Here is an 18,274-nt window from a genome sequence, read left to right as displayed (position 1 = left end):
AAAGAGTATGGGTTGAGAGTAAATCGAGAAAAGACGAAGGTAATCTGAAGTAGTAGAAATGAGAACAGCGATAAACTTAACATCAGGATTGATGGTCACGAACTAGTCGAAGTTAAGGAATTCTGCTACGTAGACAGTAAAATAAGCAATGACGGACGGAACAAGGAGGATATCAAAAGCAGACTAGCACTGGCAAAAAGGGCATTCCTGGCCAAGAGAAGTCTTCTAATATAAAATATCGGCCTTAATTTGAGGAAGAAATTTCTGAGAATGTACGTCTGGAGTACAGTATTGTATGGTAGCCAAACATTGACTGAGGGAAAACCGGAACAGAAGAGAATCGAAGCATTTGGGATGTGGTGCTACAGATAATATTGAAAATTAGGTAGACTGATAAGGTAAGGAATGACGAGATTCTGTGCAGAATCGGAGAGGAAAGGAATATACAGGGTGGTCCATTGATCGTGACTGAGCCAAATATCTCACGAAATAAGCGTCAAACGAAAAAAGTACAAAGAACGAAACTTGTCTGGCTTGCAGGGGGAAACCAGATGGCGCTATGGTTGGCCCGCTAGATGGCGCCGCCATAGGTCATACGGATATCAACTGCGTTTTTTTTTTAAAATAAGAACCCCCATTTTTTATTACATATTCGTGTAGTACGTAAAGAAATATGAATGTTTTAGCTGGACCACTTTTTTCACTTTGTGATAGATGGCGCTGTGATAGTCACAAACATATGGTTCACAATTTTAGACGAATAGTTGGTAACAAGTAGGGTTATTAAATTAAGATACAGAACGTAGGTACGTTTGAACATTTTATTTCGGTTGCTCCAATATGATACATGTATCTTTGTGAACTTATCATTTCTGAGAACGTATGCTGATTACCTGTAAATACCACATTAATGCAATAAATGCTCAAAATGATGTCCGTCAACCTCAATGCATTTGGCAATACGTGTAACGACATTCCTCTCAACAGCGAGTAGTTCGCCTTCCGTAATGTTTGCACATGCATTGGCGATGCGATGACGTATGTTGTCAGGCGTTGTCGGTGGATCACGATGGCAAGTATCCTTCAAGTTTCCCCACCGAAAGAAATCCGGGGACGTCAGATCCGGTGAACGTGCGGGCCATGGTATGGTGCTTCGACGACCAATCCACCTGTCGTGAAATATGCTGTTCAATACCGCTTCAACCACACGCGAGCTATGTGCCGGACATCCATAATGTTGGAAGTATATCCCCATTCTGTCATGCAGTGAAACATCTTGTAGTAACATCGGTAGAACATTACGTAGAAAATCAGCATACATTGCACCATTTAGATTGCCATCGATGAAGTGGGGGCCACCTATCCTTCCTCCCATAACGCCGCACCATACATTAACGCGCCAAGGTCACTGATGTTCCACTTGTCGCAGCCATCGTGGACTTTCCGTTGCCCAATAGTGCATATTATGCTGGTTTACGTTACCGCTGTTGTTGGATGACGCTTCGTCGGTAAATAGAACGCGTGCAAAAAATCTGTCATCGTCGCGTAATTTGTCTTGTGCCTAGTGGCAGAACTGTACGCGACGTTCAAAGTCGTCGCCATGCAATTCCTCATGCATAGAAATATGGTACGGATGCAATCCATGTTGATGTAACATTCTCAACACCGACGTTTCTGAGATTCCCGGTTATCGCGCAATTTTTCTGCCACTGATGTGCGGATTAGCCGCGACAGCAGCTAAAGCACCTACTTCGGGCATCATCATTTGTCGCAGGTCGTGGTTGACGTTTCACGTGTTGCTGTTTCGTCAAATAAGTTTACTGTCAGGCGAACGGTCCGGACACTTGGATAATATCGTCCAGGGTACCGAGCAGCATACGTAGCACACGCCCGTTGGGTATTTTGATTACAATAGCCATGTATCAACACGATATGGACCTTCTCCGTAATTGGTAAACGGTCCATTTTGACACGAGTAATGCATCACGAAGCAAATAGCGTCCGCACTGGCGGAATGTTACTTGATGCCACGTACGTATACGTTTGTGACTATTACAGCGCCATCTATCACTTAGCGAAACAAGTGTTGCAACTAAAACATTCATATTTCTGTACGTAATACACGAATATGTAATAAAAAAAGGGGGTTCGTATTTTTAAAAACGCAGTTGATATCTGTTTGACCTATGGCAACGCCATTTAGCGGGCCAACCATAGCGCCATCTGTTTTCCCTCTTCAAGCTAGACGACTTTCGTTCTTTGTAGTTTTCTCGTTTGACGCTTATTTCGTGGGATATTTGGCCCGGTCACCATGAATGGACCACCCTGAATGGAAAACACTGATAAGAAAAAGGGACAGGACGATAGGACGTCTGTTAAGAAGTGAGGGAATGACTTCCATGATACTAGAGTGAGCTGTAGAGGGCAAAAACTGTAGAGGAAGGCAGATTAGAATACATCATAATTGAGGACGTAGGTTGCAAGTGCTACTCTGATATGAAGAGGTTAGCACAGCAGAGGAATTAATGGCGGGCCGCATGAAACCAGTGAGAAGACCGAGAAGGAGGCATTTCACTTGGTCTATTTGCCGGTGTGACAGGAAAGGAAATGACTAATGTGGGACAGAGCACACTCCGCCACGCGCCGAGCAGAGGCTTGCGGAGTGTCGATGTAGATGTCTTTGGCGCACCAGCCGGCATTCACGGCCGCGGCGCGACGTCAGGGGTCTAGGCCGCACAGAGCGGAGGGCAGAGGCGGGAGGAAAGCCGCCGCCGCCGCCGCCGCCGCCGCCGCCGCTGCCGGCTTCCGGCCTGCGCGACCCACTGGCCCGTCTCACGCACTGCCGGCTCCCTCCCACTGCTCGCTTAAAGGCACTGCTCTCTGCACGCGTCGGCGCCACGTGCTCGCTGCAGCGGCGTCGGCGGGACGGTGGCGCCAACGGCGCGGAAGCAGTAGACGCGGACTGATTATGGGGGCCGTGTCAGACCGCCGCCCCTACAGAATAAACGTTTGTGTAAATCATGATGAAGTCCCCTACTCCTTGACAGAGTGTAGGGTAACGACGTGGGAGACCCGCACCGCCGTACCAGGCAGAGGTGGTTTGCCATTGCCTTCCTCCGACCGTAATGGGGATGAATGATGATGATGACGACACAACAACAGCCAATCATCTCGAGGCAGGTGAAAATCTATGACCCCGGCGGGAATCGAGCCCGGGACCCCATGCTCGGGACGCCAGAACGCTACCGCGAGACCACGAGCTGCGGACTTGGCCATTAAAACTGCTACACCACGAAGATGATGTGCTACAGAGGCGAAATTTAACCGACAGGAAGAAGATGCCGTGATATGCAAATGATTACCTTTTCAGAGCCTTCACACAAGGTTGGCGCCGGTAGCGACACCTACAACGTGCTGACATGAGCAAAGTTTCCAACCGATTTCTCATACACAAACAGCAGCTGACCGGCGTTGGCTGGTAAAACGTTGTTGTGATGCCTCGTGTACGGAGGAGAAATGCGTACCATCACGTTTCCGACTTTGATAAAGGTCGGATTGTAGTCTATCCCGATTGCGGTGTATCACATAGCGACATTGTTGCTCGATTTGGTCGAGATCCAATGACTGTTAGCAGGATATGGAATCGGTGGGTTCAGGAGGGTAATACGAAACGCCGTGCTGGATACCAACGTCCTCGTATCACTAGCAGTCGAGATGACAGCCATCTTATGCACATGGCTGTAACGGATCGTGCATCCACGTCTCGATCCCTGAGTCAACAAACGGTTCAAATGGCTCTGAGTACTATGGGACTTAACATCTGAGGTCGTCCCCTGGAACTTACAACTACTTAAACCTAACTAACCTAGAGACATCACACACATCCCTGCCCGAGGCAGCATTCCAACCTGCAACCGCAGTAGTCGCGCGGTTCCGGACTGAAGCGCCTAGAACCTCTCGGCCACCCCGGCCGGCCCTGAGTCAACACATGCGGACGTTTGCAAGACAGCATCCATCTGCACGAACAGTTGTATGACGTTTGCAGCAGCATGGACTATCAGCTCGGAGACCACGGCCGCGGTTACCCTTGACGCTGCATCACAGACAGGAGCGCCTGCGATGGTGTACTCAACGACGAACCTGGGTGCACGAATGGCAAAACGTCATTTTTCCGGATGAATCCAGGTTCTGTTTACAGCATCAAAATGGTCGGATCCGTGTTTGGCGACATCGCGGTGAACGCACATTGGAAGCGTGTATTCGTCATCGCCATACTGGCGTATCACCCGGCGTGATGGTATGGGGTGCCATTGGTTACACGTCTCGGTCACATCTTGTTCGCATTGACGGTACTTTGAACAGTGGACGTTACATTTCAGATGTGTTACGACCCGTGGCTCTACCCTTAATTCCATCCCTGCGAAATCTTACATTTCAGCAGTATAATGCACGACCGTATGATCAGCTCCTGTACGGGCCTTTCTGGATACAGAAAATGTTCGACTGCTGTCCTGGCCAGCACATTCTCCAGATCTCTCACCAACTGAAAACGTCTGATCAATGGTGTACGAGCAAATGGCTCGCCACAATACGCCAGTCACTACATTTGATGAACTGTGGTATCGTGTTGAAGCTCCATGGACAGCTGTACCTGTACACGCCATCCAAGCTCTGTTTGACTCAATGCCCAGGCGTATCAAAGCCGTTATTACGGCCAGAGATGGTTGTTCTGGGTACTGATTCCTCAGGATCTATGCACCCAAATTGCGTGAAAATGTAATCACATGTCAGTTCTAGTATAATATATTTCTCTAATGAATATCCGTTTATCATCATCTGCATTTCTTCTTAGTGTAGCAATTTTAATGGCCAGTTCTGTAAATACGACTGTGCTTTTACGTATATCTATATCCTTATTTTTCAGCTATCTTTCAGAGAACAGAGTTGCTCGAAACCTGACAGTCTCGAAAATGGCGGAGAATCGTGGAAATGACAAGCACAGTTCACGCAGGTGTACAAGAGCGTTGTAAAAGAAATCCACAAAACTACCTTCCAGTATCCTTGACATCAGTTTTTTTGTAGACTCTTAGAACATATTCTGAGATAAAACATAATGAGGTATTAAGAATAGAAAGACACTCTCCGTGCGAATCTGCATGCATTCCGAAAACATCGATCATGTGAAACCCAACTCTCACTTTTCTCACATGACACAGTGAATGCTTTGGGTCGAGGCAATCAGGTAGATGCAGTGTATCTTGATTTCCGGAAAGCATTCGACTCAGAACCACACTTAGGCTTTTTGTCAAAAGTACGCTCATGTGGAGTATCGAGTGAAATCTGTGACTGGACTGACGACCTGTTGGTAGGGAGGACGCAGCATGTTGTCTCGGATGGAGAGCCTCGTCAGATGTAGAAGCAACTCCGGGTGTGCCCCAGGGAAGTGTGTGGGCACCCTTGCCGTTCGTAGGGTATATTAATGACCTTGCGGACAATATTAATAGTAACCTTAGACCTTCTGCAGATCATGCAGTTGCCTATAACGAAAGGAAATAAATGAACGTGTGGCACTGACGGCCGAGAGGCTCCTTTTGTGGAATTTCGACCGCGGGTTGTAAGTGTTATTTCAGGTGACGCCACATTGGACGACTTTCGTGTAGGTGACAATGTGATGGCGATAACACAGCACCCAGTCCACGAACGGAGAAAATCTCAAATACGGCCGGGAATGGAACTCGAGCCCACTGCATGGTAGGCAAACACGTTACCACTCAGCGAAGCAGGCAGACATCTGTAATGAAGTACTTTCTGAAAGAAGCTGCATTAATATTCAGTCAGGTATTGATAAGATTTCAAAGTGGTGCAAAGATTGGCAATGTTGATAAACGCAAAACTGTGAACTTGACAAAAGGGAAAAAAACGTAGTATCACATGAACATAATATCAGTGAGTCACCGTTCGAAACAGCCAACTCGTACAAATACATGGTTGTAACACTTGTAGGCATATGGGATGGAATAATGGCATAGGCTAAGTCTTGGGTAAAGCAGCAGGTAGGCCGATTTATTGGTAGAATGTTGGAGGAGCGCAGTCAGTCTACAAAGGAGATTGCTTGCAAATCACTCGTGCGACAGGTTCTAGAATATCGCTCAACAGGGCTGACAGTGGATTTTGAACCTATACAGAAATGAGCAACACGCATTGTTACAGGTTTCCAGAACGAGATTTTCACTCTGCAGCGGATTGTGCGCTGATATGACACTTCCTGGCAGATTAAAACTGTATGCCGGACCGAGACCCGAACGCGGACCTTTTCCTGTCGCTGGCAAGTGCTCTACCATCTGAGCTACCCAAGCACGACTCACGCCCCCTCATCACAGCTTTACTTCCGCCAGTACATCGTCTCCTACCTTCCAAACTATGCAGAAGCTCTCCGGCGGAAGTAAAGCTGTGAGGAGCGGGCGTGAGTCGTGCTTGGGTAGCTCTGTTGGTAGAGCACTTGCCCGCGAAAAGCAAAGGTCCGAGTTCGAGTCTCGGTCCGACACACACTTTTAATCTGCACGGAAGTTTCATGTCACAGGTTTGTTTGACGGGTGTCAGAGTGTCACAGAGATACTGAAGCAACTGAACGGGAAGACTCGTGAAGACAGACGTAAACTATACCGAGAAAGTCTATTAGCAAAGTTTTAAGAACCAGCTATAAACGATGACTCCAGGAATATACCACAACCCCTAGGTATTGCTCACGTAGGGATCGCGAGGATAATATTGGAATAATTACTGCACGCACGGAGGCATTCAAACAATGACTCTTCCCGCGCTCCATACGTGAATGGAACATGAAGAGTCCCTAATGACTGGTGCAGTGGGACGTACCCTCTGCCATGCTCCTCTCGTTGGTTTCCAGAGTGTAGATCACACAGGTGGCTTTCAGTCCCTTGTGTGAGGGCTTGTCTATACGAATGGGCTGGCAGACAGACCGCCTGGAACGTTCCAGATCAGTGAAAAAGCACGCAGACGGGTTCGCAGCCTGACCGTCCCGGTGCCGGCAACAAAGCCGACTCGTTTCGTGAGTCCTCAGGCAGCGACCGCCATACCACTGTGCGTAGAGGAGGACAACGCAAAACGGTGGAAGCCAACACCACGGAAAGAAGGGGGAAGAAACGCTGACATCGTGACGTTGGCGGAAAGCGTGTCTGCATCTATTCCCGTATCGGAAAATCACTGTGAAGTGCACGGGAGAGGGTACTCCCCATACTACGGGGTGACCATGGTAAAAGAGAGGCCGTGTCATGCTGATCGTGCGTGATATTTGAAGCTGTCTTAGTGTTGTTATTTCTCAGTTATTTTGTCAGTTGCCAGTTTGGAGCTTGTTGTGATTACAGTTCTGCAGAATACCTTTTTTACTTGGACAAAGATTATTTATTGTTCAGAAATTTTTGGATCTAAAATGTTTAAAACGTTAAGTGCAAGATTCACCATAAAATATCCAGGCAGCTGCTGCTGCAAAAATTCTTGTGGAGGAATTGATCACTAAATTTAGTGCAACATGTTCAGCTGTTAACGCCGAACGTAACTATCTAAATGAAGTTTATTCGTCGCAAAATATTCAACGTGTTCACGAGACTATGGTAAGACGTCCACGGAAATCAACTACATTCATGCTCATAAATTAAGGATAATGCTGATACATGGTGAAACAGCGCTCTGGTGGGCGGTTTGCGCGTTTCAATCACCTCGGATATGACCATGCGGTGCATTTGACCTGCGGTCGTCGCACGGTGGCGCTGGCAGCAGTCCACATACGCAGAGGTGTGTTGGTGCATGTCAGAGTACGGTGCAGCGAGCAAGTGTGCAGACGTTTCCAAACGTGCTAATAGTGACTGTGTGTTGAAAATGGCTCAAGGAACACATATTAACGACGTTATGAGGAGCAGAGTACTAGGGCGACTGGAGGCTGGTCAAACACAGCAGGTCGTAGCACGGGCCCTCCGTGTGCCACAAAGTGTGATCTCACGATTATGGCAACGATTCCAGCAGACAGGAAACGTGTCCAGGCGCTACAGTGCGGGACGTCCATAGTGTACAACACCACAAGAAGACCGATATCTCACCACCAGTGCCCGCAGATGGCCACGGAGTACTGCAGGCAGCCTTGCTCGGGATCTTACCCCAGCCACTGGAACACTTGTCTCCTGACAGACAGTCTACAGACGACTTAACAGACATGGTTTATTCGCCCGGAGACCTGCTAGGTGCATTCCACTGACCCCTGGTCACAGGAGAGCCCGTAAGGCCTGGTGTCAAGAACACAGTAGATGGTCATCGGAGCAGTGGTCCCAGGTTATGTTCACGGACGAGTCCACGTACTCATAGTCTGATCAGTGATTCACGCCGGGTTTTCATCTGACGTGAACCAGGAACTAGATACCAACCCCCTAATGTCCTTGAAAGGGACCTATAGGGAGGTCGTGGTGTGATGGTGTGGGGTGGGATTACGATTAGTGCATGTACACCCCTGCATGTCTTTGACAGAGGAACTGTAACAGGTCAGGTGTATCGGGACGTCATTTTGCACCAGTATGTCCGCCTTTCCAGGAGTGCAGTGGGTCCCACCTTCCTCCTGATGGATGATAACGCACGGCCCCACCCAGCTTCATCGTGGAGAAGTACCTTGAAACAGAAGATATCAATCGAATGGAGCACGTCAGGGATGCTCTCGGTCGACGTATCGCTGCACGTCTTCAAACTCCTACGACACTTCAGGAGCACCGACAGGCACTGGTGCAAGAATGGGAGGCTGTACCCCAGTAGCTGCTCGACCACCTGATCCAGAGTATGCCAACCCGTTGTACGGCCTGTGTACGTGTACATGGTGATCATCTTCCATATTGATGTTGGGGTACATGCGCAGGAAACAGTGGCGTTTTGTGTTTCGGGACGGTTTTCTCAACTTATCGCCAATACCGTGGACTTACAGATCTGTGTCGTGTGTGTTCCCTATATGCCTATGCTATTAGCGCCAGTTTTGTGTAGTGCCACATTGTGTGGCACCACATTCTGCAATTATGCTTAATTTATGAGCATGAGTGTAGACATCTGTCGTCGCAACCAAACATCAAACGAACGTCATGCCAGAAGATGTTGGGACAGTTACGTATGAGAGCATTAAAACCGACGGGTTACGCACACCCACAACCTTATTGTGAATGATTACTGACGCACGTCGCTGATGGTTACCTCGATCCTAGCTCAGACTGGTGAGTGAGCTCTCAAAACACACGCTATTGGTCAACTGACAATTCCAGGGAACGCTGGCGCTCGATGTGCAGCTTCAGGCCAATGGATTGCAGATCCCATTTTCTTTAACAACACCATGAACTCTCAAGTGTGCATAACGGAACTGCTGCAGCCATTCACAGCGCAGCTAACGTAGGAGGAAGGAGGGCGTGCCTTTTTCCAGCAAGACGGCGCTACGGCGCATGTTCCACCGTTTTCAGTACCACACGTCCATGAAGCTTTAGAAGAAGAACACACAGTTTCCGCACGTTGATGACCTCCCATATCGCCCAATCTGTCCACCCGCGATTTTCATTTGCGGGATAATTTAAAGGGTGAAGTCTACAGTAACAACCCGCATACAATTGAACAGTTGAAAACAGACACCCACAATGTGAATTCGGAAATCACACGAAATGAATTGGTAAATGTTTCCAGAAACATGTTGAGATGTGTTGAGTTTACGGTGAACTTTCTTAGCACCTCTTCTGAAAAGTTCAGCTCTTGAACGTTCAGTACGTTGTTTTTCGTAATAATAATTTACTACTCCGTATTCTGTATTTACAGTAAACGAGTGAACTTTCTGTATGTTGTTTATAAGACACGAGGCCTCTTTCGTTTTGGCCACTCCGTGGTAGGAGTTACTGTTGCGGCTTCTTCCCGCTCCAAACACGTACGGAAGTCAGGCAGAGCCAATGCTCCATCCCCTCAAGTGGCCGCTGTAATTACCCCAAACATATAGTTGCGATCGTAACAGCAGTGACACAGTCGGGTTGTCGTATGTTCCCAGATTCCTCGCTTAAACCTAGTGCTTCAAATATTCCTAGTAAGCCTTCTCCGCTGGACATCTACCGTTTGGCTCATGTGCTACAGGGCCTGCACTCCCCAACTTTTTCTAACTGAATTTCACGTTGCTAGCCAACAACAGATACAAAATAATGTTTCTCTCTGCTTTTGCTACAAGCCTATATGCAGTCTCTCGTATAGGCTTTTAATTATTTTAATTAAGTCTCTATTTACTTGAAATTCTCTTTTGGTGAACACTCACATTCACATCTAGGCTCATCATCTCTTTCATGTCGATTCGTTTTCAAATTTTGTACGCAAGCGATTACAAAATAATAATCTGTGGAAATCAATTTAATCTGAAATAGAACTTGTTTCACAAAATTCTTCATGTTTTGTTTCTGAAATACTTAGAAAATGGAAATGGACCAAAATGGCGCTGAACTATGACTGTTAAAATTACGAATCGGTACCGCTTATGAAAGATGGCCACATTTAGATGTATTCAAAAATCATTGTACTGACAGGGAAGGGGTGGAATTTTAAATAAGTGACACGACACTCATTTGAACCAACTACGTTATGATTTCAATAATATTAATCACTTACAGAGTCTAATCGGCTTCATAGTCAGACTCCGAGAGAGCTCAAGGCCGGTGATGTTATCAGTTTTTTAGACCAAAAATAAAGATCATTTGTCGTGGTTTAGTTACATGTACTTTGCTTTCTATTATCTCTCTGGAGATGTTACATTTATTGCTGTCATATGACACAGTATCTATTTTACAAAATATATACGCTGAAGAGCCGAAGAAACTGGTGCATCTTCCTAATATCGTGTAGGGCCTCCGCAAGCACGCAGAAGTATCTCTAGTATTCTCCCAGTCAACCACAGGTTGCCACCTTCTTTACCTACGGACGGGCAAATTCTACATCTACATCTACAAAGATACTACCAGTCATTTCCTCTCCTGTCCCACTTGCAAAGAGATCGAGAGAAAAACAACTATCTGTATGCCTCAGTATGAGATCTAATTTCTCGCATCTTACCTTCGTGGTTCTTATGCGCAGTGTATGTTGGCAGAAGTAGAAACGTCCGGCAGTCAGCTTCAGATGCCTGTTCTCTATATTTTCCCAATAGTGTTTCTCGGAAATAACATCGTCTTCCTTCCAGGAATTCCCATTTGAGTTCGTGAACTATCTCCGTAACACTTACGTGTTGACCGAGCGAGGTGGCGCAGTGGTTAAACACTGGACTCACATTCGGGAGGACGACGGTTCAATCCCGCGTCCGGCCATACTGATTTAGGTTTTCCGTGATTTCCCTAAATCGCTCCAGGCAAATGCGGGGATGGTTCCTTTCAAAGGACACGGCCGACTTCCTTCCCCGTCCTTCCCTAATCCGATGGGACCGATGACCTCGCTGTTTGGTCTCCTTCCCCAAAACAACCCAACCCCACTTACGTGTTGTTCGAACCTACCGGTAACAAATCTAGCAGCCCGACTCTGAATCGCTTCGTCTTCTTCCTTCAGTCCGACCTGGTACGGATCCCAAACGCTCGAGCAGTACTCAAGTACAGCTCGCGCCAGCGTCCTATATGCGGTCTCCTTTACAGGTGAACCACTCGTTCCTAAAATTCTCCCAAAAATCCGCCTTACCTGCCACAGTTCTCATATGAACGTTCCATCTCATATCGCTTTACAACGTTACGCGCAGATATTTAAATGACTTGGCTGTGTCAAGCAAGACACTAGAAATACTGTATCGAAACTTTACAGGTTTGTTGTTCCTACTATCCGCATTAACCTACATTTTTCTGCATTTAGAGCTAGCTGGCATTTATCACACCAACTACAAATTTTGTCTAAGTCATCTTGTATCTTCCTACAATCACTCGGTTTCGACAAGTTATCGTACACCACGGCATTATCAGCAAGCAACCGCAGATTGCTGCCCACCGTGTCCGCCAAATCATTTATATATAGAGAGAAAAACAGCGATCCTATCTCACTTCCATGGTACTCTACTGACGTTACCGTTGTTTCTGGTGAACACTCGCCATGGAGGACAACATACAGCGTTCTATTAATTAAGATGTCTCCGAGCCACTCATATATCTGTGAACGTATTCCATATGCTCGTACCTTCGTTAACAGGCTACTTTGGGGCACCGTGTCCAATGTTTTGTGAAAATGTAGAAATTCGAATTTGGCTGTTGCTCTTCATCCACGGGTCGCAGTATATCATGTGATAAAAGGTCAAGCTGAGTTTCACGTGAGCGATACTTTCTAAAACCATGCTGAATCCTGAACGTAGGCTTCTCAGTCGCAAGAAAGTTCATTATAATCTAACTGAGAATATTTTCATGGATTCTACAGCAAAATGAAGTTAGGAATAATGATGTGTAATTCTGCGAGTCCGTTCTTTAGCTCTTCTTATACAGGGTGGTCCATTGATCGTGAACGGGCCAAATAACTCACGAAATAAGCATCAAACGAAAAAACTACAAAGAACGAAACTCGTCTAGCTTGAAGGGGAAAACCAGATGGCGCTATGGTTGGCCCGCTAGATAGCGCTGCCATAGGTCAAACAGATATCAACTGCGTTTTTTAAAATAGGAACCCCCATTTTTAATTACATATTCGTGTAGTACGTAAAGAAATATGAATGTTTTAGTTGGACCACTTTTTTCGCTTTGCGATAGATGGCGCTGTAATAGTCACAAACATATGGCTCACAATTTTAGACGAACAGTTAGTAGCAGGTAGGTTCTTTAAATTAAAATGCAGAACGTAGGTACGTTTGAGCATTTTATTTCGGTTGTTCCAATATGATACATGTACCTTTGTGAACTTATCATTTCTGAGAACGCATGCTGTTACAGCGTGATTATCTGTAAATACCACATTAAAGCAAAAATTGCTCAAAATGACCGTTAACCTCAATGCATTTGGCAATACGTGTAACGACATTCCTCTCAACAGCGAGTAGTTCGCCTTCCGTAATGTTCGCACATGCATTGACAATGCGCTGACGCACGTTGTCAGGCGCTGTCGGTGGATCGCGATAGCAAATATCCTTCAGCTTTCCCCACAGAAAGAAATCCGGGGACGTCAGATCCGGTGAACGTGCGGGCCATGGTATGGTGCTTCGACGACCAGTCCACCTGTCATGAAATATGCTACTCAGTACCGCTTCAACAGCACGCGAGCTATGTGCCGGACATCCATCATGTTGGAAGTACATCGCCATTCTGTCATGCAGTGAAACATCTTGTAGTAACATCGGTAGGAAATCAGCATACATTTGCACCATTTAGATTGCCATCGATAAAATGGGGGCCAATTATCCTTCCTCCCATAATGCCGCACTATACGTTAACCCGCCAAGGTCGCTGATGTTCCACTTGTCGCAGCCATCGTGGATTTTCCGTTGCCCAATGGTGCATATTATGCCGGTTTACGTTACCGCTGTTGGTGAATGACGCTTCGTCGCTAAATAGAACGCGTGCAAAAATTCTGTCATCGTCCCGTAATTTCTCTTGTGGCCAGTGGCAGAGCTATACACGACGTTCAAATTCGTCGCCATTCAATTCTTGGTGCATAGAAATATGGTACGCGTGCAATCGATGTTGATGTAGCATTCTCAACGCCGTCATTTTTGAGATTCCCGATTATCGCGCAATTTGTCTGCTACTGATGTGCGGATTAGCCGCGACGGCAGCTAAAACACCTACTTGGGCATCATCATTTGTTGCAGGTCGTGGTTGACGTTTCAAATGTGGCTGAACACTTCCTGTTTCCTTAAATAACGTAACTATCCGGCGAACGGTCCGGACACTTGGATGATGTCGTCCAGGATACCGAGCAGCATACATAGCACACGCCCGTTGGGCATTTTGATCACAATAGCCATACATCAACACGATATCGACCTTTTCCGCAATTGGTAAACGGTCCATTCTAACACGGGTAATGTATCACGAAGCAAATACCGTCCGCACTGGCGGAATGTTACGCGATACCACGTACTTATACGTTTGTGACTATTACAGCGCCATCTATCACAAAGCGAAAAAAGTGGTCCAACTAAAACATTCATATTTCTTTATGTACTACACGAATATGTAATAAAAAATGGGGGTTCCTATTTTAAAAAACGCAGTTGATATCCGTTTGACCTATGGCAGCGCCATCTAGCGGGCCAACCATCTGGTTTGTCCCTTCAAGCTAGACGAGTTTCGTTCTTTGTAGTTTTTTCGTTTGATGCTTATTTCGTGAGATATTTGGCCCGGTCACTATCAATGGACCACGCTGTATAAGATGAGAAAGGAGAAGATCACTAGGAAGGGTGGTCCCACGATAAGTGGATCTTTTTTCCTTTGAGAGTTTACATTTATTTACAGAATACATTATACTAACTAAACCGTATACAATGTAAACCATGCCAAAGAATAAGCTGCAAGACTATTTTTCTTTCTTTTTCCTTTTTAGAAATAATTAGTTTAACCCACTGATAAAAGGCCCCGAACCACAAGCAACAAATCTGTAATAAATGCAAAATGGCAATTTCTGAATTAAAGCAATTTGGCCTTGGAATGATTAAAAGAATTACTCTCCCAAAACTTTACGAACAAATCGCTACTTATGCTCTTAAAGGGATTTTAAAACAAAACTTAAATTTATGATAATGAAGGAAGCTGAAAAACTGAATTTCTGGTACAGCCAGGCCTCCTCCCTTACTAGGCAGGAATGGCAGCCATTACACTGGCACGGCATTGTACGTAACAGCGCTGCACGGCCTACTTAAGCGCAGCATTGCTAGCTATAGTGCTGCTGTGGTGTGATGGCTGGCATTCCTGCCTAGTATGCAAGGAGGCCTTGGGTTCAAGTTCTGGCATGGGCACAGACTTTAATTCATTTCTTGAGCTTCCATCATTATCGTAGATAAAGATGAGATTCAAATGTCTCGAGAAAAATTTAATTATAAGATCTACAGATCACCTACACTTAAGGTCCAGAATTTCCCCATTACACCCAATGCTGCGGCGCTATTCCAGTGCCGCAGAGTCCCATCAGCAGTGGCCATCTAAGAAGGGGGAAATAAGTTGAGGAAGTGAAGTCTGTGTTAGGAAGGGTACTGGACTTGGGCACTTGGTGCAGCAATGTTAACTGTAGTGCTGTTGTGCTATTGTGCTGTAAGGCTAGCGTTTCTGCCTGCTACCCATGGACTCCCACGTTCAAGTCCCAGGCGTGTCACAAATTTTAATTCATTTCTGCAGGCTCCATCATTATCTTAGATCAAGGTGAGACTCAGGAAAATTTAATTATAAACATTTAAATTAATTTCAGTATTAATCAGATTACCCTTTAGAAGGGACATTTGCAGCTGTGATTACTAATTACGAAACCACAAGTCAATTTTCAGAACCGGCCAACCGTGAAAGTTAAGTGCCAACAATTACGATCCAACAAGATTTCGTTTTACGTGCATGAGATGAATACAGTACAGAAGTGATAGCAAAATAATTTGAAAAACATCTCAAAGTATTGACCAGTAGAGAAAGTAAGTTGAAAGCTTCCAAATATTGGCACAATAAACACAGGTTGAAATGATCTGATTCAGAAAATCTGAAGGTTATTCATAAATCAGCTAATATTATCCATTTCAGGAGAGATATAAAATATTTGGCGGAAAATATTAATATAAGAGCTTGTAAATAAGAGTGTAGGATAAACAAACTTAACGCTCCTAGTGCAAACAGCTCCACTAAGGTAACGTCGGGCAGCCACAAACACTCCCAAAAAACACCGTGCGAGTGCGTAAGAGCAAGAGGTCCCCGTTTCGAGTGCCACCCCAAAGAGTGGACCGGTAACTCGTGAAATTAGGAGCTGTTAAAAAATACCACTCAGGTGAAACATGAGCTAAAAGATATAAATTAAGAAAATATAATTTGCCCAAGCTTTAATAACTTAATGGGATAAAAACTCCAAATCTTGCCATAATAAGCAAATAGTAACGTTACTCAAAATTGCACGGAGGAAGCACAGGTTAGTAACATAAAACGGTAAATAAACATCTCCCCCAAAACAACTCAACTGAATAGGGTGAAATCATTATCTCAGAAGGATTCAAGTACAAAAACAGTCAGTAAGTCACTTAGGCTACACAGTCACGCTTGTTTGCACCAAACTGAAAACTCTATTAGAAACAGCAGCTTAACCCTAGGAGGAGGCACTAAATTGCTAGCATTTACAGGTAAGGCTCTCTAGTATGCTACTTGGATTTCAGAACGAGCTAAAACGCATTTTGAACAGCGTATATTAGTTCTACAAATTTCCTTAAAGTAATTGAAAGATTAAATAATAAATCTGAGAAAATATCCCAAGGTGTTAAAAAAAAAACAACCATTTAATAAACTAGATTTGCCACAGAGCCGATGAGCAATTTAACAGCACTAAATACCCAATTTCATTTAACATTAAGGTCTGACGGCACTTGCAGGAAAATAACGCTGATGTTAAAGCCACCAGATTTGAAGTACCAGACAGCTTGTGGCGTAAACAAGTAACAGTAAACTGTGCGGCTGGTCCCGGCGGAGGTTCGAGTCTTCCCTCTGGCATTTGTGTGTGTGTGTTTGTCCTTAGGATGATTTCGGTTAAGTAGTGTGTAAGCTTAGGGACTGATGACCTTAGCAGTTAAGTCCTATAAGATTTCACACACATTTGAACTTACTTTTTTTTTTAAGTAACAGTAAAGCAAATCTTCAAACAATGGAAAGCAGCCACCGTTACACGTGTGGAAGAAGCAACAAGCATTAAATGGATCAAATTCGAACTGACCAATTGTGGTTAGCAATAATTACTACAGGCGAAATTTTTTTTGAGATACCTAAGGCTAGAGTTACAGAGTCGGGCGTATCACAGCGTGAAAGATACTAACCACTGCTACGTCAAGAAGTCGTCATTATATAATTGCAGCTCAATGCAAAACGCCAGCATCCAAAAGCGCACAGCATGGACATAAGGGAAATTCAGCTGATGCACATTAACGGCCGTGGTGAAAACTGCTATACAGCCACTAACGACACATTCGGAAGTAACCAGTCTCCGCACAACAATGCCAACGGACCAAGCACTGCCCTCTCGCCACGTGCCCACACACCCCTCAACTCCACACACTCTAGCCGGCCGGAGTGGCCGAGCGGTTCTAGTCGCTACAGTCCGGTACCGCCAGACCGCAACGGTCGCAGGTTATAATCCTGCCTCGGGCATGGATGTGTGTTATGTTCTTACGTTAGTTAGGTTTAAGCAGTTCTAAGTTCTAGGAGACTGATGACCTCAGAAGTTAAGTGCTATAGTGCTCAGAACCATTTGAACCATTTGAATCCACACACTCTGGCGTGTTTTCAAGACTCCGCGTCAGCGATAAGGTATAGGAACCTAAGGGAAATTCATGCCGCCTAGAAAGGTGCAGCAAATGAAGGGGGAGGAAAAGAAGAAACGGCTCAGTGAGTGTTTTGACAGCCAAGATGGAAATTAGGGGAACCGATGCACACCGTAGTCCAGATGAAGCGAGGAAAGAACCTCGACGAGCATATCCTAAACAAATGCAGAAAATGGGCTTCTGTGCACGCAAACCCATTGCCAATTGGCAATCCTGCAGCAGAGTCAAAGGTGGCTGACGTTCAAAGAGCATTTTGGTGCGCTGTGGTCAAAAGACATTCGTCTGCAGCACTATAACTCGTGACTGAAAATGTTGATACAGATGTGGATGACGAAATGTGCGAACAAGGGCCTGCAGAGGAGAACCGTGTCACACCATTACCCTAAACTCGTATAGCAAGTTACGTTTTCACATTGTTCATTCAAAAGAAGATAGAATAAAGTACTATGTTATTCATTATGAAAGATATACTTGCTCTAAAAAATGTGAGAACACATTCTTTCATTGTTCCCTTAAATTTGAGTTTGGAAACTGACAATGTGTACATGAAATGAACAAAGTTCTTGGTAACAATGGCTTCAGATCTTCGAATATTGTGGATACTGATAGAGATCACGAATCGGATTTAATCCACCAAATCTGAACTTTGCAAATATAACAGTATAGAAGCTGCACGTTTTCCTCATTCTTCATAAAATGTTGAGAAAGTCGCGAGACAAACACTGCAACTCGTGCCTTTAATGTAATGCTTACACAGTTTTA

The 18,274-nt window shown here is 45.3% G+C and overlaps 1 protein-coding gene across 1 annotated transcript in view; it reads left to right on the top strand.

Annotated features, from left to right (window-relative positions):
- The window catches only part of LOC124620301, a 170,557-nt gene that overhangs the window by 19,067 nt on the left and 133,216 nt on the right, over window positions 1-18,274 (top strand). Inside the window, exon 2 of the mRNA XM_047146973.1 lies at window positions 2,693-2,928. Within this exon, the coding sequence (XP_047002929.1) occupies window positions 2,693-2,928 (236 nt within the window). The remainder of the gene's footprint in view (window positions 1-2,692; window positions 2,929-18,274) is intronic.

This window comes from Schistocerca americana, chromosome 6 (genome assembly GCF_021461395.2).
Source record: "Schistocerca americana isolate TAMUIC-IGC-003095 chromosome 6, iqSchAmer2.1, whole genome shotgun sequence".
Lineage (NCBI taxonomy): Eukaryota > Metazoa > Arthropoda > Insecta > Orthoptera > Acrididae > Schistocerca > Schistocerca americana.
The sequence above is the reverse complement of the archived record's forward strand: the minus strand, read 5'-3'. Positions and strand labels throughout refer to the sequence as shown.